Consider the following 23,878-nt stretch of genomic DNA (forward strand, 5'->3'; position numbering starts at 1 on the left):
CTCTTTAAAAAGATTTATAACTGAGCTAAGTCGGTTAGAGGTGCAATTATCACAGTACAATGATAGGAATTGTTTCAATTTTATTATTTTTATTAAAATGGATACCATTATTTCGAACACATAAAGATATGGCTTGAGAAACGCTAATTTATTTATGGACGTTTGCAGTATTTAATACAATTTCATTGTTAGAACATTGTATAATTATGAAGACACACTACTTTTGGCAATGAACAAAGAACTGGCTAGAAATGTTCTTTAACCACAACTAACGGAAAATATTATAATTAATTTTGGTCAATTACATAAAGAATATAAAAGAGACAGATCTAATCATAGTGTCAAATGTTTGTCACATCATAAGAAGAAAGGCTTTTGTAGGTAAACCCCATTTGCAGAGAGAGAACTGAAGCCTTTCAATAGAGATATATTTTAGAATGACATGCTCTGATATGTGTGAGGTACTGGAAATTGATTTCAAACCGCGAATCCATTTGATGATGTTGGTAGCTGATAAAACAATACAATAATCAATAAATAACATTAATTCTCTATAAAAAATCAATTCATAAACAATGTAGCCTATTATCAATTAACTCTCTTTATAAAACCATACAGGCTGATGAGTGTTGTTGGCAGTTTAATGTTCTCTACCTTCTCACAGGAGTCCATCTGAATTTGCTCCAAGCGGCTCACTCTGAAGCTTAGGACATTCGTTAATGTACAACTGTGTAAGCTTTGTCAGATCTGCTGTTCCTGATACTCTCTCCAAATTTGTGCACCCCATAATCTTCAATTCTATAAGCTTGGAAGGATCAGATGTCAATATCAATCTTTTTAGTTTTTCACAGTTGGTAATCTCAAGAAAATTCAATGTATTTATCCTAGCTAAATCCACTTCAATAAGATCTTTCATTTCACAAATTTTGAGAGACTGTTGGCATTGACAGCAATTTCGAGTAATTAAAATCTTCTTTACAAAATGATGGCCTTTAATCTCTAAATATTCAACATCATTCATTGCTGTTCTATACCACCCCTCGTTATTCAAAGCCATTTCCCTCTCTCCAGGTAGTTTGAAATCATAGATAACTAAGGACTTAAAAGCAGTCCTCTCTGCAGTATCAGTAGAAGCCAGTTCCCCTGTTAAATTCGAGTGCATCACATTTAAACAAGGAAGTTTCATTCGAAGAGATCCTAATAAAGACCAAATATCCATTTGAAATTCCGTAGCATGTAACACTACCGCTTCCATATTATCTGATTCTCCCAACAAATCTGGAAACTCTTCCAGATATGTTCCAATAATTTGGAGCTCTTTCAAATCTGGAAACTCTTCCAGATATGTTCCAATAATTTGGAGCTCTTTTAAATGAGAGGGCGCCTGATAACCAAAATAAATTTATTTTTAACTTTGGTTTTACTTAGAAGCCAAGACACTATCAGCACATAATAAGACATAATAAAGACTTGATTTTCGATGGAGAAGGACAAACTACCTGCATAGCGCTCTGCCACAATCTTTGGTAACGAACACCTCTGATTGTTAAACACTGCAAGTTTTGAAGAGGAATCCATGAAGGAATGCTTGGGTTTATATCTGAATTCAAGACAAATTGTGACCGGTTGAAGTAATTTTTTGAAGAGAAATTGATGAAGGCAGGCACCAGTTTATAACTGTAGTCAAGCTGAAGCCATAGGAGAGAAGTGTCGCAACTATCTTCCGGCTCCCCTATGAAATATGTAATTTGCAACCCATGGATTCATCCCGAATGGAATGAAAACACCTGCCTTTAGTTTGGGCCAGGACATTTTGGAATCCCATTAATTCCTACATTCACAGAATGCAGCTTACATTTGTGTAATAGATGGAATTTTAATTTAAATATCAACAAGAAAAGGAAACTTAGAAGATGGGCAAGCATACCAAAGATTGAAGATGTTGGGGATGCCACACACGACGAGGATGGCTAAACTCTTTTGCCAATTCTCTTCCCAAGTCCCGCAGGTGGTCATACATTCTCAGGACAAACCGATGCCGACCAGATTTCCGTCCGCAATCCACCGAAGGCCAATACCTTATGTCGACTTCTTCCACAAGGCATTTATCTTTTAATGTTTCCAAAGCATCGTGAGAGCTCCATCCAGACCCCTCCCATATGCTCGTGGCCATAGTCGTTGATTTGTCGATGAAAAAGCATGCTACATCCATGAAAATCTGTTGCTCTTCGCAATCCAATGAATCAAAGCTTATCTTCAGTCTCTTCCTTACATCTCCGGGTAGCGTCTTACTGACTTTTTTCAATTCTTCTCTCCAATACCACGGATCTTTACCAGAAACATGCCGACCCAGAACTTGAAGAGATAGAGGCAAGCCTCCACACTTGTTTACGAAGATTTGGACTAGATCTTCGTATCCGTTGCGTGGATAGGGTTGGCGGAAAGTATGCCAACAAAACAGCTCCTTCCCATCTTCTTTATCCAATCCTTTCAGATAACCAATCTCAATTCCTGCAGTTACAAGAACCCCTACGTCACGGGTTGTAATAATCACCAGATTATTTCCATACTTATCTAATATATCCATTGCTGTTAGAGCATCTAACTGTTCTAGATGATCGATGTCATCTAAAACAATTAGGAAACTCGAAGACCTGCTCCTTTCCAAACGATCACTCAGACAGCTTGTCCCTTCCTCAAGACATTGAAATTTGTGATCTTCGCTGAAGAGATCTTTCAGCAGTGTACTTTGCAAACTAGGTAGTTCAGACCTGGCAGAAGCTTCCCGGACGTCAAACAAAAAACATGCTCGTGTATTGTGATCTCCTTCGGTTAAAGAACTCCTTGGAGAGAGTTGTCTTTCCTCTAACTAGCATTTCTTCTGTCAGTCATTACAGTCATCTTGGTCTAGTGCTGGTATTATTTTCGATAAATTGACCTTTTTTCTCGACTTTTTTCGGCCAACTCCTCAAGGGGGCATCCATATGTTTTGTCATTGTTTGGGGCATATTTCTTGATTGTTCTTTGAAACAATGCTCATAATCGCATTGTCTCAAAGAGGGGCAAAATGTAGGCATCTAAGAATGGTTAATGCTTATAGTGTCATACATTAACATGTTCTTGTGACCTTATTTTAGGGTTTTCGCATCCTATTAACATTTCTTCTATGTCGTACATTTGATCTTTATTATTTGTCGACATTTTGTCATTCTTCAACATTTCTTGCATTTGTCTCATTTTCAATTAGGTCTTGTCAACATTATCATTATCAATTGCGATCTTTGATCATTATCAATATTATCATCTCAATTGGACATCGTCAACCCTTCTCAATGTCGAATTAGGGTTTTGTCCTGATCAATCATCAATTTATTAATCTCTTATCAATTTGTGACTGATTTGTCATTGGTCTTTGGTCATTCGACCATCATCAAGTCGACCTTTTATCAATCTTTGATCGATTTGTCATCGATTTGAATCAATCATCATTTCTCATCAATTTGGATTGATTAGTCATTGGTCCTCATCAATTGACATCTATCGATTTCATCCTTGTCAATCTTGATCAATTTATCATTGATATTTATCAATCAACATTGATACTTTATCAATTATCCAATTTTTATCATTAAATAATGATCAAATTTACCCTATATCAATTATCTTTTGTCATGACCTAATTATCGTCCTTGCATTTCTAATTCATCTCCTAGGGTTCTATGATTTAATCATTTAATCCTATTTGTCATTTTCCCTCTAGGTTAAATAATTTATTCATTTATCCTAAGTCGTCTTATCACAATTAAATATTTATTTAACTGGCTAATTAATTCCCCCTCTTTTGTGAATTAATTAATGAATGAAAACATTAATTAATTCACCTAATTTACTAATTTCGTAATTTCTAATTTCATCACTTTCTAATTTCCTAACTTCTAATTCATCATTTCCACCTAATTTCTTAATTGCTAAATCCTAATTTCCAACTCATTATCTCTCTCAAGTGGCTCCTTTTTTTGTGCTTTAATTTGGAAGCATGTTTCCTTATTCGTCATGAGTTTGGATATGGCATCTTATCTTAACATTAGATTTGATGGCTAGTCTTATCCTCTTGCATTGAAAGTGTGCAATGACATTCCTTTCTAAATCTGACTTTTCCCATTTTTGAATCCAATTGCATCTAATATCTATTTCTTGCTAATTGTTGTCCTCTCTCCAATTTTTCTATAAATTGGATGCATTTCTCATCAGAATCAACCACACTTTGAGTAACTTTATTCAGTCATTTTCATCTCACGATCTTGCTTCCACTTGCAATTGCACTTGTAGATGAAATCCACAAAATCACATTTGAAGGTGAAAGAAGGACAATGGAGAACCATGGAGGAGGAAATGTGTGATTGGTTTACATTTATTTTAATGCTTTGTCTTCATGTCTTTATTGATTGAATTATGATTTCATTTCATAAGCTTCTTAGTTTTCGTGGTTAACTAATGGTGGGCTTTGATGTTTTCCTGAATTCCTACTTACAAGTATGAATCTTTGATGAATTCTCATTCCTTGAGTAATACCCAAGATAAGGCATACATCGCACTTGTATAAGAAACATTATAATCCTCTTCAAAATTAAGACATTATCTGAAATACAACTTGATGCCTATAAATAAATGAATGTTTACAAGATTATTGTATTGTATAGTAAACCTCTAAAATTTATTTATGAACAAGTAAAAATAAATATATAATTAATGATATATTAAATATTATTTAAAGTATTTATATTGAATAAATATTATAATAATCTACCTAATACATGTATAAAAATGGGATTTGAACTAGTCTCAACCAGGTGGGGCTACAATTAGGGAGGCACCTCCAAAGAAACATTTCCCCCTTCATTTGAAGAAGAGATAATGTAGATACCCCCCCCCCCCCCCTTTCCCCTCTTAGAATTTTTCCATTTAACCTCTAGATCCATCCATCCGCTCTTCCATACTCTAGTAGTTTCAGAGTTGAAACCCCCACATTATCCATCCCCCTACTATCCTTACAATGCTGCTTAGTTTGATTCTTGTCAAACACCTCTATGAGACCTCCCCTTAGAGAACAAGAACAAGCCCTCATTTTTGCTACAACCCAAATGAGCACCACCCTTCACCATGACATTCAAGCCTCCAGCCAAGCCATGCTCAATCTTTGTTGGTTCTAAACTGAAAACAACCTTAGATTCCTTTTTATGTTTCTCTTTAATTAAACCCCTAAGATCCTAGGGAGTTATCGGATTCACCTCCGCCTTGTCCATCATATAAAATTAAGGGGTGACCTCTTTCCAACAAGACACTAGTCGCTACACCCTACTCTTGTCACACAAATCAACATTCATTTCTAGTCTTAATACATCTCCTATACCTAAAGGGAACTCCCTCATATTCCACAGGCTACATCCAACTACCTTTCATAGTAATAGAAATATTTATAGGGAGATCCTTACAAACATCCATCTCAACCAATAACAAGGAAAAATTTGTGTGCAAAAAACTTAAAGAGCCTTCACGAGTCATTAAGAACCTACCTAAAGGGTTCCCAACAACTTCAAAATAAGTGTCAAACTAGAACTGCATTGGAAGATTTGGAAGCCAGATCCAAAGAGGGGTATGAACAAAATATTTTGACAAAGGATTGAAAGTCGAATGCCAAGGTTTCAACATCAACGAATGATTGTCCTCCCAACAACATTGACTACTTGACTAGGGACTTTGTTCCTATCCACCTCATTTTGGAAAACAACAATGAAAAACCCTCAAGCATGTGGGTAAATCTGCACATAACCAGCAACAATGGGTTCCTAAAGAACAAAGATCCACTTATGGAGATTATCAAGACTTGGCCAAAGTCCTTTGAAATGCCTAATAAGCCCTAAGATGGTAAAACCCCTTTCATTATGATCAACTTCCTTCTCTATCTCCTGTATCAAATTAACTATAACCAGCTTAGCTACTAGTGACATAGTCGTAGTAGAGGAACTTGGTTTATCTTGCCCATGAGGTAACGAGTCTCCAATAGGCATTGGCTGAAAAGTCCTTTGATTTGGACATACCACCATTCCTTGCACCCAATGACCATCCTCTTCTGCAAAGGACCGAAATTGGGATCAATCCCCCTATCCACATCATCACTCAACAACACCATTTTGCACTACATCAAAACCCTTCCATTCTCGAAAGCTCCCCAGGTCACAACACCAAAGTTGTTAGGGAGATGCAACAGTCCCATTTTGACTACATCCCCCCTTCACCATGGACACCCAACTATTTGCACCCTTGCGAGAAAGATTTTCAATGCAAAAATCAAAAACCCTGAAGGAACCCTAGGCTAGGAAGCTACACGCAGTGACATGTTTTTTTTGGCTCATCTTATATGTGAGTTTACAAATATGTGTATAACTCCTAAACTAGCATATATGTCTTAAATTTTAATCTAATCTATATAACATATGCCGAGAGATATGCTTCTCGAGGCACCTATTTTTAATCAATTTTGAACCCTAAATTGAAATAGGCACCTTGAGAAGGATATCTCTTGGCATATGTTATATAGATTAAATTAAAATTTAAGACACATATGCTAGTGGCAGTTGTGCGGTGCAACATGGAAAGCATAAAATAAATTAATATATAATTATATACTATCTTTTTATTAAAACAAATTATATTATAGTATTATTATATTATTTTATCGTTACAATTTTATATATCTATTTAGACTATTTTTATTAATATATATGTGTTGCAAGATCAAAGCAAATACTAAAAGATCTAAGATATATTAAACTTTGTTTAATGGCATGTATTGTGGTTATGGTTAGCGTTTGGGTTAAGGTTAGTGTTATGGACGAGGATAAGGTTTACATCATGGTTTGGATTAGGGTTATGATTAGGTTTAGGGTTATGATAATGGTTAGGGTTTATATCATGGTTAGGGTTAGCATGGTTAGGTTTAGGGATAGCATAGTTTAGGGTTTATATCATGGTTAGGTTCAGGGATCTAAGGATTATTATTAGGGTTAGGGTTTATGGTTATGGTTAGGTTAGGGTTAAGGTCTAGAGTTATGGTTAGGATTATGGTTAGGGTTATGGTTTACATCATGGTTGGTGTTGAAGTTAGGGTTACAGTTATAGTTAGGATTATGGCTAGGGTTAGGGTTTACATCATGGTTAGGGTTAGGATTAAGGGTTAGTGTTAGGATTATTATTAGTATTTATATCATGGTTATGGCTAGGATTAAGAGTTACATCATTATTAGTGTTAGGGTTATTGCTTGGGTTAGGGTTTACGGTTTGGGTTATAGTTAGGTTTCGGATTATAATTATGGTTATGGCTATGGTTATGGTTATGGTTAGGGTTAGGGTTAGGATTTACATCATGATTAGGATTAGGGTTTACATCGTGGTTAGAATTATTGATAGGGTTAGGCTGTACAACATGGTTAGGGTTAGGTTTAAAGTTATTTTTAGGCAAACAACTATCCAGCCCTTTGGATGTAGCAAGATATTAATACCCTTCATATATTATTAATATATTATAATAGATGATTGGTGCATCCTAAGGGTTGTAGAGCCATTCTCCATTTTTAGGGTTAGGATTTAGGGTTATGATTAGGCTAGGTTAGGGTTAGGGTTATGATAAGGGTAATGGTTTAGAGTTGTGGTTACGACTATGGTAAAGGTTATGGTTTACATCATGGTTCAATTACATTAAACTTAGGGTTAAATTACTATTAAAGTTCAATTAGGATTAGGGTTTGGGCTAGATTAAGGTTAGGAATATATTAGAATTAAGGTTCAATTTGGGTTAGGGTTAAGTTTAGGATAAGATTATTGTTCAGGTTAGGGTTTAGGATTACGGTTAGGTTAGCATAATGATTAGCGTTAGGGTAAGCATTATGATTAGGGTTATGGTTTGGGGTTCTGGTAAGTTTATTGTTTAGATAATGGTTGGGGTTAGGGTCATAGTTAGGATTATGGCCAGGGTGAGGGTTTACATCATAGTTAGGGTTAGGCTTAGGTTTGGGGTCATGATCAACATCTTTATTTAAGGTTAGGATTTACATCATGCTTAGGGTTAAGGTGATGATTATGGTTGGGGTTAGGGTTGAAGATTAAGGTTAGGGTTAGGGTTTAAGGTTAGGATTAGGATTATGGATAGGATTTACTCTTAGGATTAGGGATAGGTTTCGAGTTATGGTTATGGTTAGAATTAGGTTTAGGGTCAGGGCTAATGATTATTATTAGGGTTAGGGTTTATGGTAATGGTTAGGTTAGGGTTAAGGTATAGATTTATGGTAATAATTATGGTTAGGGTTATAGTTTACATCATGGTTGGGGTTGGAGTTAAGGTTAGGCTTATGGTTAGCCTTAGGGTTATATTTCTGGTTAGGATTATGGCTAGGGTTAAGGTTTACATCATGGTTAGGGTTGGAGGTTAAGGGTTAGTGATAGGATTAATGTTAGTGTTTATATCATGGTTATTGTTAGGGTTAGGATTTACATCATGATTAGGGTTAGGTTTATTGCTTGGGTTAGGGTTTAGGGTCTGGGTGATACTTGGGTTTATTAGTTAGGTTAGGGTTTATATCATGGTTAAGGTTAGGGTAATGATTATGGTTTAATATTAGAGTTAAATTTATGGTCATGGTTAGGGTTTACTGTCATGGTTACAATTATGTTTAGGGTTTACATCAAAAGTAGGGTTAGGGTAAGCACAATCGTAGTTACAGTTAGTATTAGAATTATAATTGGGGATATGGTTAGAATTAGGATTTGGTTTATGGTTGTGTTTTGGATTAAATTTAAGGTTAGCATTATGGTCAAGGTTAAGGTTTACATCATGGTTAGGGTTATGATTAGGGTTAGGGTTTAAGGTTAGGCTTATGATAATAGTTAGGGTGTATATCATGCTTAGGGTTATCATCAAGATTAGGGTTTGGCTTTGATTTAGGATTATGGTTAGGGTTAGGGTTTAGTTGTAAGGTTAAGTTTATGGCTAGGGTATAATGTCAGGGTTACAATTGTGTTTAGGGTTACATCAAAGTTAGGTTTAGAATTAGGGTTATGGTTCAATTACATTAAAGTTAGGGTTAAATTAGTATTAAAGTTTAATTATGATTAGGGTTTGGGCTAGATTAAAGTTAGGAATAAATTAGGATTAAGGTTCAATTCAGGTTAGGGTTAAGTTTAGGGTAGGATTATTGTTAGGGTTAGGGTTTAGGATTATGATTAGGTTAGCGTTATGGGTTAGGGTAAGGATTATGATTAGGGTGATGGTTTGTGTTATGGTTAGGTTTATTATTTACATCATGGTCGGGGTTAGGGTCATAGTTAGGATGATGGCTAGGGTTAGGGGTAGGGTTAGGGTTATGGTTAGGATTAGGTTTAGAGTTAGGGATAAGGATTATTTATAAGGAAGTTAAGTAGCAGAAACAACTTCCTACACTAACTTTGAGAGGAGGGTAATGCAAAACTTTTTCAGATCATTACAACAGTTATAGAAAATAGAAATAGATATAATAGCATTCATACCACAACACAATGATTTACGTGGGGAAAACCCTTTCGAGAGAAAAACCCCACCCTCCAAAAGCAGCTCAATATTTTATTTAGCAATCAAAAACAGATTACAACATACTTGCAGAGCAAGCTCTTCGCAGGAGTACCACTAATCAGAGATTCAGAGGCAACTCAATAGCCATAGGACTCTTACACACAACCTCTATCTCACACACCTCATAAATAGGAGATACAATACAAGAGACCGTCAAATGGTATTACAAAACCATGGGCTAAAACCACCCAATAAGGTGTAGCCGACCTTATCTCCCTTCTAGATGCCCTATGACATGTTAAAGAACACATCAACACGTGTCGCTCCCCTTTTACAGCTCATTTATGTATCCGATACAAATTATTTTTCCTATTTCAGGAGTACAAACTTCCGGAGGCCATAACTTGAGAACCGGGTGTCCGATTGACGAACCGTTTGAAGCGCCGGAAAGCTCGCGAAGTGCTCTATCACCTCGTAACCTGCTTCGCTGGTTACGGCCACTTTTTAGGGCATTTAGGAGCCTCTAATGTCCCCAAAATTAAGTTTAAACATTTTATTGCACCCCTCCAAGATGAAAACTTTAATATCTTCAAAACTAGCTATGACCTTGCGACGCAACTTTACCGAAATGCTTATCTAGCCAACCAGAAGCTTCAGGGAGAATTTCGCACCATTTCGTGCTCAAATGAAAACTTACTATAAATAGTAACCTCACATAAATGCAAGGTTGAGACACCATTTTTCCCAACAAATCTCCCACTTGTCAAACACCTTGTAGGAGCGGAAGGGAATGTCAACACAATGAATCAATTGTTAGGGGCCATAAGGCCCATAGACTCTGAACACCATCTGAACTTTTCTGTGCTCACAGCCTTAGTTAAAGCATCTGCAACATTCATCAAAGTTTCCACCTTAACCAACTTCACCCTACCATCTTCGACCATATCTCTAACAAAATGATACTGAACATCAATATGTTTGGTTCGGGCATGAAATGTCAAGTTCTTAGCTAGGCTAATTGCACTCTGACTGTCACAGTAAACTGTCACTGTACCTTGTTTTATTCCAATATCCGAACACAGTCTCTTAAGCCAAATGGCCTCTTTACAAGCACGAGTATCTTCCATATACTCTGCTTCAGTAGTGGATAAAGCAACCACAGCTTCTCGCTTACTCATCCAACTAATTGCACCACCAAACAAAGTAAACACATAAGCACTGGTGGATCTTCTACTATCAATATCACCTGCCCAATCTGAATCCACATAACCATGGATATCAAGGGAAGTCATGTCTTCAACTAAATTACCATGATAACACAAAGAATACTCTGAAGTACCCTTCAAATATCTAAAGACTCTTTTGATTGCATCCCAATGAACTCTACCAGGATTAGACATATATCTAGAAAGTACTCCCACTGCTTGGGCAATGTTTGGTCTAGTACAGACCATAGCATACATCAAGCTTCCAACTACACTCTGGTAAGGCACTCTGCTCATGTCTTCCATCTCCAATGGGGATGTAGGACAATCTGAAACAGATAGTTTTGTTCCAACTGTAAAAGGAACACTCAATGGTCTACAATTCTGCATGTTGAACCTCTGTAACACTGAATTCACATACTTACTCTGGCCTAGCCATAGCTTTCTGTTCACCCTATCTCTTCTAATTTCCATCCCAAGAATGTGCTTTGCTGCACCAAGATCTTTCATTTCAAATTTAGCAGCGAGCTGAGACTTCAGTTCTGAAATCATACCTTTCCCTTTACCAATGAATAACATATCATCAACATACAATGCAATGAATAAGAAATGATCACCATCAGATTTATAATAAACACAGTGATCTGATTTAGAACGCTCAAATCCCAAAGTCAACACATATGTATCAAATTTTTGGTACCACATCCTAGGACTTTGTTTGAGGCCATACAAAGATTTCTTCAATTTACAGATCAAATTACTTTTTCCTTTCACCACATAGTGCTCTGGCTATGTCATATAAATATCTTCCTCCAAATCACCATGAAGGAAAGCAGTTTTCACATCCATTTGCTCAACCTCTAAATCATAAGCAGTAGCAATAGAAAGAAAAAATCTAATGGACGTCATTTTTGCAACAGGAGAAAATATCTCACCGTAATCAACACCCTCAACCTGAGAGTAGCCTTTTGCAACCAACCTTTCTTTATACTTCTCAATGCTTCCATCTGAACCAATCTTTTTCTTGAACACCCATTTACAACCAACAGGTTTTCGTCCTTTAGGCAATGGTACAAGATCCCATGTATCATTCTTTTTCAAAGCTGCCATTTCTTCCTCCATAGCAATCTTCCAGGATTCTGCATCATTCATACCTAATGCCTCTTCTATAGATTTTGGTTCATCCACACTAGTATTCAGAGCAAAAATACATCTCCAATCATTAGGTGAATACCTTTCAGGTGGTTGTCTATGTCTTGTAGATCTTTGAACAAGCTGAGTTGGAGGTTCTTCCTCCTCTTCTGAAGATTCAGAGCTAGACGAGCTCTCCTCAAATTCTTGCCTATCTAGGGGTCTCGATTCAACTCTTTCAGGTGTAGAAGGAAGTTGAATCACATCTTCTTTTTTAGTCTATTCTGGCTGCAATGTAATAGAAGGAGACTTAATTTCTCTAAAAATAACACTTCTACTGTGAATTACCTTTTGTGCAACAGGGTCCCAAAGCTTGTATCCTTTCACACCATAACTATACCCGATGAAGATACATTTCACAGCCTTGTTCTCCAACTTTGTTCGCTTCTCCTTTGGCACATGTGCATATGCCTCGCAACCAAAAACTCTAAGATGTCTCAATGAAGGCTTGTGACCTGACCATGCTTCCATAGGCGTTTTATCAACAAGAGCTAATGTAGGAGACCTGTTAATCAGGTAGCAAGCAGTGGCAACAGCTTCAGCCCAAAACTTTTGTTCGAGACCAGCACCACTCAACATACTCCTAGCCTTCTCCATCAGTGTCCTGTTCATTCTTTCTGCAACTCCATTCTGCTGTGGAGAATACGGAGTTGTCTTCTGCTTGTTAATTCCACAGTCTTTACAGAATCTATCAAAATCATTAGAGCAAAACTCACCGCCATTATCAGTTCTCAAACATTTTATTTTCTTTCCAGTCTGCAACTCAACCATTGCTTTAAATTCTTTAAAATGACTAAAAACTTTAGATTTACTCTTTAGAAAATATACCCATGTCCTTCTACTAAAATCATCAATAAATGAAACATAATATGTGGATTTTCCAATCGAAGAGACATCTACTGAACCAAACACATCAGAATGGATAAGATCCAAAACACCACAGGTTTTATGAGAACTCGAGTAAAACTGAACGCGGTTTTGTTTTCCATAAATGCAATGCTCACAGAAATCAAAGTCAAGATTACAATCATTCAAACCTTCAACAAGATTTTTATTTTTCAGGGTCCTTAGACCCTTTTCTCCAATGTGGCCAAGTCTCTGGTGCCATAACATAGTCTTCTCTGTAGGTAACTTTGCTTCAGACGAAAAAGCACCCTTAGGTACCCAAAAACCATTTCCATCTGCTGAAGGTGAAACCTTCAAATCTTCCAATGAAGTATTCATAGATTTACTTTTTACAGAAGTGCTATTACACTCAACAGTGTATGCTTCAAGCTTATACAAAGTGCCAAACCTGACACCTCTAGCAACTACCATAGCACCCTTAATCATCTTACATCCTATTTCAGAAAAGACTACCTGCACACCCGCATCTATTAGTTTGCTCACAGATAACAGGTTTCATTTTAAACCAGGGATATGCAGCACACCATTAATCCTTTTTATTCTACCATCAGAAAACCTGATTCTAACTTTACCTCGACCAACAATGTCTAGAGGTGAATCATCACCCAAGTACACCTTACCTCCATTAAATCCTTCATATTCAGAAAACCAATCTCTATTGGAAGTCATATGAAAAGATGCACCTGAGTCAATTAGCCAGGTATCATTACCTGTATGAGTCGCCAAAGCCGCAATAAATGCATCGCCATCTTCCTTGTTGGATTTAGAATCAGAATCGAACTTTTTCTTTTTCTTCTTCTTCTTTTCTTCTTTGCAGTCCTTACGGATGTGACCCGGTTTACCGCAATTCCAGCAAATGACTTTGGACTTTCTAGGAGATTTTGATCTCCCTTTGGATTTGGACTTGTCACGCTTCTCATTCTTCTTGCCTTTCTCCTTAGGTCTTCCATGAACGGTTAGGGCTTCCTTTGAACTGATGTATACCTTCCTTCGCATCTCTTCACCGAGTAGGGCACCCACCACGTCTTCAGATTTCAAAACAGCATAAGTACTACCGATAGCCATAACAAGAGAATCCCACGAATCAGGCAAAGAGCAAAGCAAGATCTGACATTTCTCCTCCTCGTCCATCTTAACACCGATGGATACTAATTGAGCCACCAACATATTGAATGCTTCCAGGTGGTCTGCAATTCGTCCGCCCTCTTCCATCTTCAAGGAATACAATTTCTTTCTTAAGAAAATTTGATTTAATAAATATTTCACTTGATACATCTCACCAAGCTTAGTCCATAGCTTCTTTGCAGAGTTTTCTTCATGGACATTGATTAGAACAGAGTCTGCCAGGCACAGTCTGATTAGACCCTTGGCTTTTCGGTCCATAACATCATACTGAGCTACCGCAGTAGGATCTGAGGGCCTTTGGACATTCGCATCAACAGCATCCCAAAGATCTCGATCTATTAGCAGATCTTCCATCTTCAGCTTCCACATCTCAAAATTACTTCCATTAAATTTCTCCACCTCTATTCTCCCTGACGAACTCGCCATCTGAATATTCCTGCAACAAGATCAAAAAGTGTCTTCTGCACAAGCTCCCACTCAAATCTGGATTAGTTCAAAAAACCCAGCTGCCCACAATTGAAACCAAAGGTGATCAGGCTTTGATACCACTTGTAAGGAAATTAAGTAGCGGAAACAACTTCCTACACTAACCTTGAGAGGAGGGTAATGCAAAACTTTTTCAAATCATTACAACAGTTACAGAAAAAAGAAATAGATATAATAGCATTCAGACCACAACACAATGATTTACGTGGGGAAAACCCTTTCGGGAGAAAAACCCCACCCTCCAAAAGCAGCTCAATATTTTATTTAGCAATCAAAAACAGATTACAACATACTTGCACAGCAAGCTCTTCACAGGAGTACCACTAATCAAAGATTCAGAGGCAACTCAATAGCCATAGGACTCTTACACACAACCTCTATCTCACACACCTCATAAATAGGAGATACAATACAAGAGACCGTCAAACGGTATTACAAAACCATGGGCTAAAACCACCCAATAAGGTGTAGCCGACCTTATCTCCCTTCTAGATGCCCTATGACATGTTAAAGCACACATCAACATGTGTTGCTCCCTTTTTACAGCTCATTTATGTATCCGATACAAATTATTTTTCCTATTTCAGGAGTACAAACTTCCGGAGGCCATAACTTGAGAACCGGGTGTCTGATTGACGAACCGTTTGAAGCGTTGGAAAGCTCGCGAAGTGCTCTATCACCTTGTAACCCACTTCGCCGGTTACGGCCACTTTTCGGGGTGTTTCGGAGCTTCTAAAGTCCCCAAAATTAAGTTTAAACATTTTATTGCACCCCTCCAAGACGAAAACTTTAATATCTTCAAAACTAGCTGTGACCTTGCGATGCAACTTTACCGGAATGATTATCTAGCCAACCAGAAGCTTCAAGGAGAGTTTTGCACCATTTCGTGCTCAAATGAAAACTTACTATAAATAGTAACCTCACATAAATGCAAGATTGAGACACCATTTTTCCCAACATTATTGTTAGGGTTGGGGTTTATTTGTGTGGTTAGATTAGGTTTAATGTTTAGAGTTATGGTAAGGATTATGGCTAGGGTTATGGTTTACATCATGGTTGGGGTTGGAGTTAGGGTTAGGTTTATGGTTAGGCTTAGGGTTACATTTATGGTTAGGATTATAGCTAGGGTTAAGGTTTACTTCATGGTTAGGTTTAGGTTTAAGGGTCATTGTTATGATTAATGTTCGTGTTTATATCATGGTTATTGTTAGGGTTAGGATTTATATCATGGTTAGAGTTAGGTTTATTACTTGGATTAGGGTTTAGGGTTTGGGTTATTGTTAGGTTTAGGGTTATAATTATTGTTATGGTTATGATTAGGATTTACATCATGGTTAGGATTAGGATTTACATCTTGCTTAGAATTATGGATAGGCTTAGGGTGTACATCATTGTTAGGTCTAGGGTTACTTTTAGGGAAACAACTATCTAACCCTTAAAATGCATCAAGATATAAATACCCTTCATATATTATTAATACATTGTAATATATGATTGGTGCACCCTAAGGGTAGTAGATCCATTCCCTATTTTTAGAGTTAGGGTTTAGGGTTATGATTAGTTTAGGTTAGGGTTAGTGTTAGGGTTAGGGTTAGGGTTAAGGTTATGATTAAGGTAATGGTTTAGAGTTGTGATTAGGACTATGGTAAAGGTTATGGTTTACATCATGTCTTGGGTTAGGGTTAGGGTTAACATTAGTATTATAGCTCTAGGGTTATGTTTCACATCATGGTTGGTGTTAAGGGTTAGTGTTAGGATTAATGGTAATGTTTACATCATGGTTAGGGTTAAGATTACAGTTAGCGTACACCATTATTAGTGTTATTGTTGGGATTATGGACAGAGTTAGGGCTTGACACTATTGTTAGGTTTAGGGTTTGAGTCATGGTTAGGGTTAGGGTAATGGTTTAGGATAGGGTTTAAGATTAGGATTAGGATAATAGTTAAGGTTTACATCATTATTAAGATTACCTAGGTTAGTTTAGGGTTAGGTTATGGTCAGGGAATTGAGTCTAGATTAAGAATATTGGCAAGGTTAGGGTTTGATTATAATAAGTGGTTGATCATAGTTATGATTAGTATTAAATTTTAATTAGGGTTAGAATTACGATTATGATTCAATTACTTTAGGCTTATGGTTAAATAGGGTAAGATTACTTGTTTAGGGTTAAGATTATGCTAAAATTAGGGTTAATATTGTAAGATTGTGCATTCATAAAACTTATTATCAATTTTTTATGAAATATTGATAAAATATTTATTATTATGTACATTTATTAAATAATTATGTAAAATGAATAGCTTTAAACTTTGTTCTAATAAAATTAAGACATTTTTAAATAGCTTAAATCTTTTTTTTAATTAAAATTATTTTCTTTTAACCCTTTAAAATTTTGATAAATTATTTTTGAGATTTCTAAATCAATCATCATATGTTATTTTTGAAATATTTTTAACTCACCTAAAATAGAAAAATCACATCTATATGATAAATAAGAAACTTTTAATAATAAATATTTTTATATCTTAAATATTATATAGTATTTTTAAAATATTTGTGCATGCACATAACTTTGATTTTTTGTAAATAGAAAAATTATATTTTTATGATTGAAATTTAGAAACATATAAATTCTTTTTGATCTTTCCAAATTGAAAATTAAGATTTTTTTTTCCATAAAAATATTACTTCTATTCAGTAGTCCAAGCCTTTTTAACCTTTCTAAATTGGATATTAGATTCTTTCCTTTCTTTTTAATATTTCTATTAAACATTCTATGTAGCCATTATAAACTTAAGAAATTAAAATATAAATAGAATCTTTTAAAATAATTTTGTAGATATATAAATAATATTTCTATTATATTTTTGCTTTCTCCATGCAAATCATTTCATGAATAACTTTAAACTTTGTTTTATAAAATTAAGACATTTTTAAATAGCTTAAAATTTATTTTTTATTAAAATTATTTTCTTTTAACCTTTTAAATTTTTGATAAATTATTTTTGAGATTTCTAAATCAATCATCATATGTTATTTTTGAGAGTTCTCCTTGTTTTGGTGTTGCATAGTTCAGATGTTGAGACCTTGGTGGAAGAAGCAGATCCGCTTATAACTCCATTCCCCCACCGTTGAATGTGTTTTAAGCGTACGTTGCAAATTTGTACTGCAATTGGGATTTGAAAGGTTGATGCAAGGCTCTTCGAATTTCATAAGGCTCTTCGAATTCCATATGTTATGATTGTACCTATCGGAATGTCAAGCAGTTCTTTTTTTAGCTCCAGTCTTCTTTGATCAGTTCTAATAATATACATAGTTGGAAGAATATGAACCACTTATTTTTTCTTACACCGTTACTGGTGATGACCCCTATATGATGCCATTGTAGGTTACGCCTCTCAGCATAATTAACTGAAGAATTTTACCTCAAAATAATTATTATTAATTAATAAAGATGCCACTTTAGACTTCTAATTTATTAGATCTTATTTCAATTTAAAATATTATCTAAAAATGACTTAAGTAAAAATTTATTTTGCTTACAAATGTCAAAATGAAATTTTGCATAACTTAATTAGCCGATAGGATTTTTTTTACGTAGGAACCCACCGAAATTGTCTCACCCATGGGCAAAAGTTTCACAGATTCCATTTCCTTAAATTCCATTAGGCGGATAGATTTCGGTTTATAGTATTGTGCCACTTCACGTCAAATAATAGGGAATACTTTTACCTATATTCAATAATTGTCCTTGCATATTTGAAGGCTCGCTTATTTTATATTTTATGTATTTGTATTTTCATCTACATTTTACATAATTATAAATTTTGTTTTTTATTTGACAAATGTAGCCTTTTGTAGCAGAAAATTTTAAGATATCTAGAATATTTTGTATTCTTAGATATTATCCTATGAATTTTTTATAGCTTTTAATTCCATTCTTTATGATACAATTGTTCATTTGTATGTCAAAAATATCAGAAGGAGCATAAATATTTTGTAATAGTAGAATTTATTTAACTTTTTATTTTGGAAATTTCTGTTTGTATTTTTTTAAAATTAATTTAGCTTTTAATAGTAGGAAGTTTTGATTTGTGTAATTCAGATTTTAGTATTATAATTTTTTTATAGGAATGAAAAATATTTTGTAAGTATATAATTTATGTTGTTTTGTAGCTTTTATTTTTGCTTTCATTTTGATCAGTAGAGAGAATTTTGATTCAATGTAGGTCTTAATATCAAGAATTTTAATTTTTTGTTTGATTTGATCAATATAGATTTAGATTTTAGGATTGGGAAACGTTTAAAGGGATGCAAAATAATTTATAGGAATAAATTAGGGTAACTTCCACTGCTATTTTGATTTGACTAATGTAGATTGTAATGTTAAATAAAATTTAAAGAATAAAGAACAATTTTTAATACTTTGCATCAAATCTATGTAACTTTTAATGAGGAAAATCTTTTCTTGTAGTTTTTAGTTAATTAAAATTTAAGGGATGGAAAATAAATAGTAAGGATAGAATTTATGTAGCTTTGGAAATTTTTTAGTTGTAGTCTTTAATTTTGGTGTATAGTTATGTTTAGGAATATTTTAAGGGATTAAAAAGGATACAATTTATATCAATTTTACAACTAGATATTGAATAGACCATAAACAATGCTACATGTTTCCTCATAGTTTAGCATGTCATGGCCTTGCACAAGGCTTGTAGCAACATCAGTATCCCTTGCACATAATGCACCACTAGAATGTGACACTTCTCTACCCATCTCTTAATTTTTAGCTCCTTGCATCTAGGTGAGTTATGACACCAACTCTAGCACTAATCTCTTGATTATTGTGAAAGAACAAATTCAAATCCTTGTTCTTCAAGAGTGTTTACTTAGAGAAGTAGCCTAAATTTCTTTCTTTTTGTACTTACCATGAAATAAAATAGTTTTCTAATAATGTTTCAAATCTAAAAACAACCTAATCTAATTATAAGGAAGAAAGAAGAATCAGTATTATAGCATCTATATCTCTTTAAAGAAAAAAGGTATGTAGTTGCAAATTGAATCTCTTTCATACTTTTTGCATTGTTACACAACACAAGAATTTCATTTCTTCTATGTCTCCATTCTAGCTTAAGCTACCTATTTTTTCTTATTATAGCATATTTTCATCTTGGAGGGAAAAATCATCTACATGAGCACCAAAATTATGTGATTCATATCACTTTCGATATCATGCAATAGTATCTTCAAATGAATGACACTGAGATCATAAAATCCACTTTGTCTTTTAGAAACAAATGTATTTAATCTACCCAACTCCAAGAGAATAGTGATTCATATCTTACCTTGTACAAATATCCTATATTATATTTAGAATTTTGAAACTTTTAGTATATGGTATTATTAGCATTACCATTGCACCTCCATTTGATGCAAGTCATGGTGTAAAATAACTATTTGAAATGAGAGAGAGAAGGAGAAGAGGGAAAGGAGGAGGTAGTGTTTCAAGAGGGTGTGAATTTGGTGAGGGAGAATTAGAGAGCAAGGCAAAGGATGATGATGGGGGGCATCTTTGTAGTGTCTATTGGTGCTCATAGGATTCTCCATTGGTGGTGGTCAAGCGTTGCATTTTTTGGTTCAGTGACTGTTGCTCTCGAGGATTTGGTGCCTTATTTAGTTATGGGCCCTTTGTTGGAGAGACTTTATGCTTGTGTTTCTTTTTACCCTAAGGTAGTTGTGTTTCTACATTTGTCATTGGTAGTTGTTGTCCTCTGCTCTGCTTCTCTTGGTCTTCCTTTCTTGCACCTTTGTGATCTAGGAGCATCCTCGATCGATGGGAAATCTTGCATCAACCAAAACTATTTTCTTTTAGTTTTGTTCTTGCTTAGTTCTTTATGCAATTTCTGTATTCTTACCAGTATGTATTGGTAGTTACTTGTTCTTCATGACAGATCTTGTTTGCAGTTTCCTGGCGGTTACATGTGCTTGATTCTTGATTTCTAGTTCATTTGGATTCTTCTCCGGTCAGTTATTGCTTCCGGTTGGTTGTTTCTGGGTTCCTGGGACAATTCTTGTGCTTACTAGTTGGTTTTCCTTCATTACTGACATGATTCTTGGCATGTGGGTCCATCTTGGGTCTTGTCAGATGTTCTTTGACGTGTGGCCGACCTTCCTGCTAAACCACATCACCTGGTTGTTATTTTTCGGAAAGATTTCTTAAATCTTAGGGCTAACCTAATTACACATTTCATTTTCCTACATTGGTGAATGTAATCTTTTGAGGCCAACCCGGATATGTTTCGGTGGGTATAAATACGATGTTATGTAAGAATTTGTAAGGGCATAGAAACCAGAACTTAGAATGAGGATGGAGATTTGCATGTTGTGATCCGGTTGATTCTTAGAATCCCAATTGGATTGTATCTGGCTAGAAGCTTGTATGTAACTGGTTAATTACCGGATGTTCCTTAATGATAATATAATGATTTCCGGAAGTTCTATGGCTTGAATATGATATGTTTTTATGAATTTGTTATTTTTTCTTGTTGTTTCCGTTGTGTCTCTCTCACTGCATAAGTCGGTTGACTCTTTTGAGGGTTTTTACCAGTTATGGCTACATTATTTTGGATCAATGCCTTGGCTTTGACCATGTCCTCTATGTGGAGCAACTATTTTTGCCTAGGATATGGTGACTTAGCACTTTCTTATTCTCTTATAACGATTCTATTTTGGGATTGGTGCTACTTTTCCCATTTTCTAGATTGCGGTTTGAAGGTTCTTGACCTTCCTCCAATCCTAATGTTGTTCCAAATGGTTGACTATTATTTTTGCTTCATCTTCTCACTTTTTGATTTTTATTGTGGTTCCCTCCTTATTGGAGGCTACTTTGGTTGCTACCGTTTTTCCTACCCAAGCTCTATGGGTGGTTCTTACTATTCTTTTATAGGTTTCTATTCATTATTGATGACCTACTAGTTATTACTACTATTTGTTGCTTCCCAACTTCTAATAATGAGTTTGTTTGATCTAGTGATTGTTCCTTCAATTCTCTCTTTAGTTCCTCTGCAATTATTCTTGGTACTTGTGAAGAGGTTTTGTTTTCTTCCCCTTCAAGGTTTATGTGTCTTGTTAATAGCTCATACTAGATGATTTTTCAAGTTTGGAAAAGGTTATTTAGATGTACTTGTTGAGTTCTTTTATTGCTCAGCTTTGGTATGTTTAGACTATTGTTCTGGCTAGGTAGTTGGGTGTTTAGGAAAAAAGATGTTAAAACACATAGGTTGGTTTCTAATGTTGGTCTATCCTCTTTTGGTAAGACTATTATTTAATTTAGAATGTTTCGTGCTAAGGTTCTCAACATTGTTTCAATGTTGTATCTATCCTTCTTATGGTTAACTTTGGGGTAACTTGCCATTTTATTTCTAAAACAAGCTTTTGTTTGTTGTCTGTTGTGATTTTGTCTTAGTTCGGTCTTTCATTTTGTGAAGGCTTGTTCTCCAAACCTATTTTTGATGTTTTTGGTTCAATTGATTTTTAATTCAAATCTGTAATAAGTTGGGACCCTTCCCTACTTAATCTAATAAAAAACATAATGTAAAATAAATACACTTTAACATAATTATAATAAACAAAATTTCATTCTATAAATAAATATAATTTAATTTTTCAAACCTACACAATAACCAATAAATAATATTAAATATCTCCATAAAATATATTTACAAATAATATAACTTATCAACAATTGTATGCAACACTTGCTGAGTTCTCCACTCTTCATCTCTCTTCAAGTCTACCCGTAATTCCTCCTCCATTATTCCATACCTCCTGAATACATTCGCAACTATTGTAGAATACCAACTATTGACACATTCTACCATTATAATTATCCATTTTCCTTAACACATGCTAAGGCCATCGTCAGAGTACTAGGAAAGTGATTTATTTATACCCTCTACCAAAGAAGAGCTATCGATGATAACCACAAAACAGCTAATTAGTGCACTTAGCTCTACCCATTTGGGATAAAAGGTTTTGTAAGTACCAGTGTCAATAACTTTGTTGATGCAAATATTAGCGTCAGGAAACATATTTTCATTTAAATATGACACTGCTCCATCCACTGCTCTTCCAATTATATCCAGTTTCCTCGGCATACTCTGAAATATGTTAGCATTAACTTCTAGTTCTTCCAGTTCTGTTGGCATTATTTTACAGTTACCTGCATAGATTATGGATCATAATCTGTTAATATCTGTTTGCCTCAATCTCCTCCATTCACGTGAATTTAACATGTAAGTCTAACTTAGGTTTCTTGAGTTACATCCACAAAGTGTGGATCTAAACACAGCAAAAGGTGTATGCTCGTATGCATTATGATCATTGTATTTTTTCTTTTGATTAATTAACACTCTGTTTTTATGCTCTATATTTTTTCTTGCAAACTCTGTTTTTCTTTTTTCTTCTAGTAGATCTATCCTACACTGTGCAGCTACAGCTGCATTTATTTTACATGGTATCAGAGCTTAGGTGTTAGAAAGGAAAAGCAAAATCTTTGTTTGTTGCAGATATAGAAGATCAGAGTTGGAAAATGGAGTTCTTAGCCTCTGCTATTCTCACACCATACAACTATTTTGATTGGAAGCCAAAGATTCTACTTCAGCTCAGAAGTAGAGGCCTCTATCGAATAGTTATGAATATAGAGGTTGAACCCAATCCAACAGTTGAAAAGTCTAAATACTTCAATCGAATGGATGAAGCCTTTGGTCTGCTATGCTTATCCATCTCTCTAGAATTGTTGTTTCATGTTGACGCATGCAAAACTCCAAATGACATTTGGAAGACATTGGAGACACTCATTGGAAAGGAAGATGAGATGTAAGGTCATATTCTTGAAAATGAGTTCAACTCATTAGATCCAAGAAGTTTTGATAATATTCAAGATTTTTTCACAAAGTTCAAATCCTTATTGCTTCAGCTTAAAGGATGTGGTATTGACAAATCCAAAGAAGAAAGAAAATTAATCCTTTTTATTCTATCAAAGCTAGGTCCAAAATATGCAGTATTTGTCTCTACTTTCTACACAGTTAGGCTCACAACAGGAGAAACTTGGAAGATGCCCACACTTGATGCCTTCATTGAGTCCTTGATACATGAGCAAGATAAGCTCATAAAGATGGGCACATTGAACAACTCCAATGCTCATGCACTTGTTGTGCATGGAAGTGGAAAGAACAACTCCAAATCCAATTAGCAATCCAAAGGAAAAGGGAAGAAGGAACTAGATCCAAGAAAGGAAGGCAATCCCAAACCTCCAGATGGATCTACCAGCTCAAAAGAAAAGAAGGACACAAAGGGCAAATCAAA

The 23,878-nt window shown here is 35.1% G+C and overlaps 1 protein-coding gene across 1 annotated transcript; it reads right to left on the reverse strand.

The window, feature by feature from the left end:
- Positions 1-658: 658 nt before the first annotated feature.
- LOC131069336 (probable disease resistance protein RPP1) lies at positions 659-22,719 on the reverse strand. The gene is made up of 3 exons (XM_059208222.1): positions 22,557-22,719; positions 1,928-2,781; positions 659-1,384 (listed from the first exon to the last, which is right to left on the reverse strand). Exons 1-3 carry the CDS (start codon positions 22,717-22,719, stop codon positions 659-661), a joined length of 1,743 nt encoding a protein of 580 aa, XP_059064205.1.
- Positions 22,720-23,878: the final 1,159 nt, after the last annotated feature.

Source organism: Cryptomeria japonica, chromosome 7 (genome assembly GCF_030272615.1).
Source record: "Cryptomeria japonica chromosome 7, Sugi_1.0, whole genome shotgun sequence".
NCBI lineage: Eukaryota > Viridiplantae > Streptophyta > Pinopsida > Cupressales > Cupressaceae > Cryptomeria > Cryptomeria japonica.

What these genes read in the sequence shown, in the direction of transcription:
- LOC131069336 (XM_059208222.1), bottom strand. Translation starts at nt 22,719, where the DNA reads ATGCCAACAGAACTGGAAGAACTAGAAGTTAATGCTAACATATTTCAG. An exon ending in CAACAAAGTTATTGACACTG is followed by an intron (nt 2,782 to 22,556) that starts GTACTTACAAAA and finishes ACGTCCGGGAAG; the next exon opens with CTTCTGCCAGGTCTGAACTA. An exon ending in CCCAACATCTTCAATCTTTG is followed by an intron (nt 1,385 to 1,927) that starts GTATGCTTGCCC and finishes TTTGGTTATCAG; the next exon opens with GCGCCCTCTCATTTAAAAGA.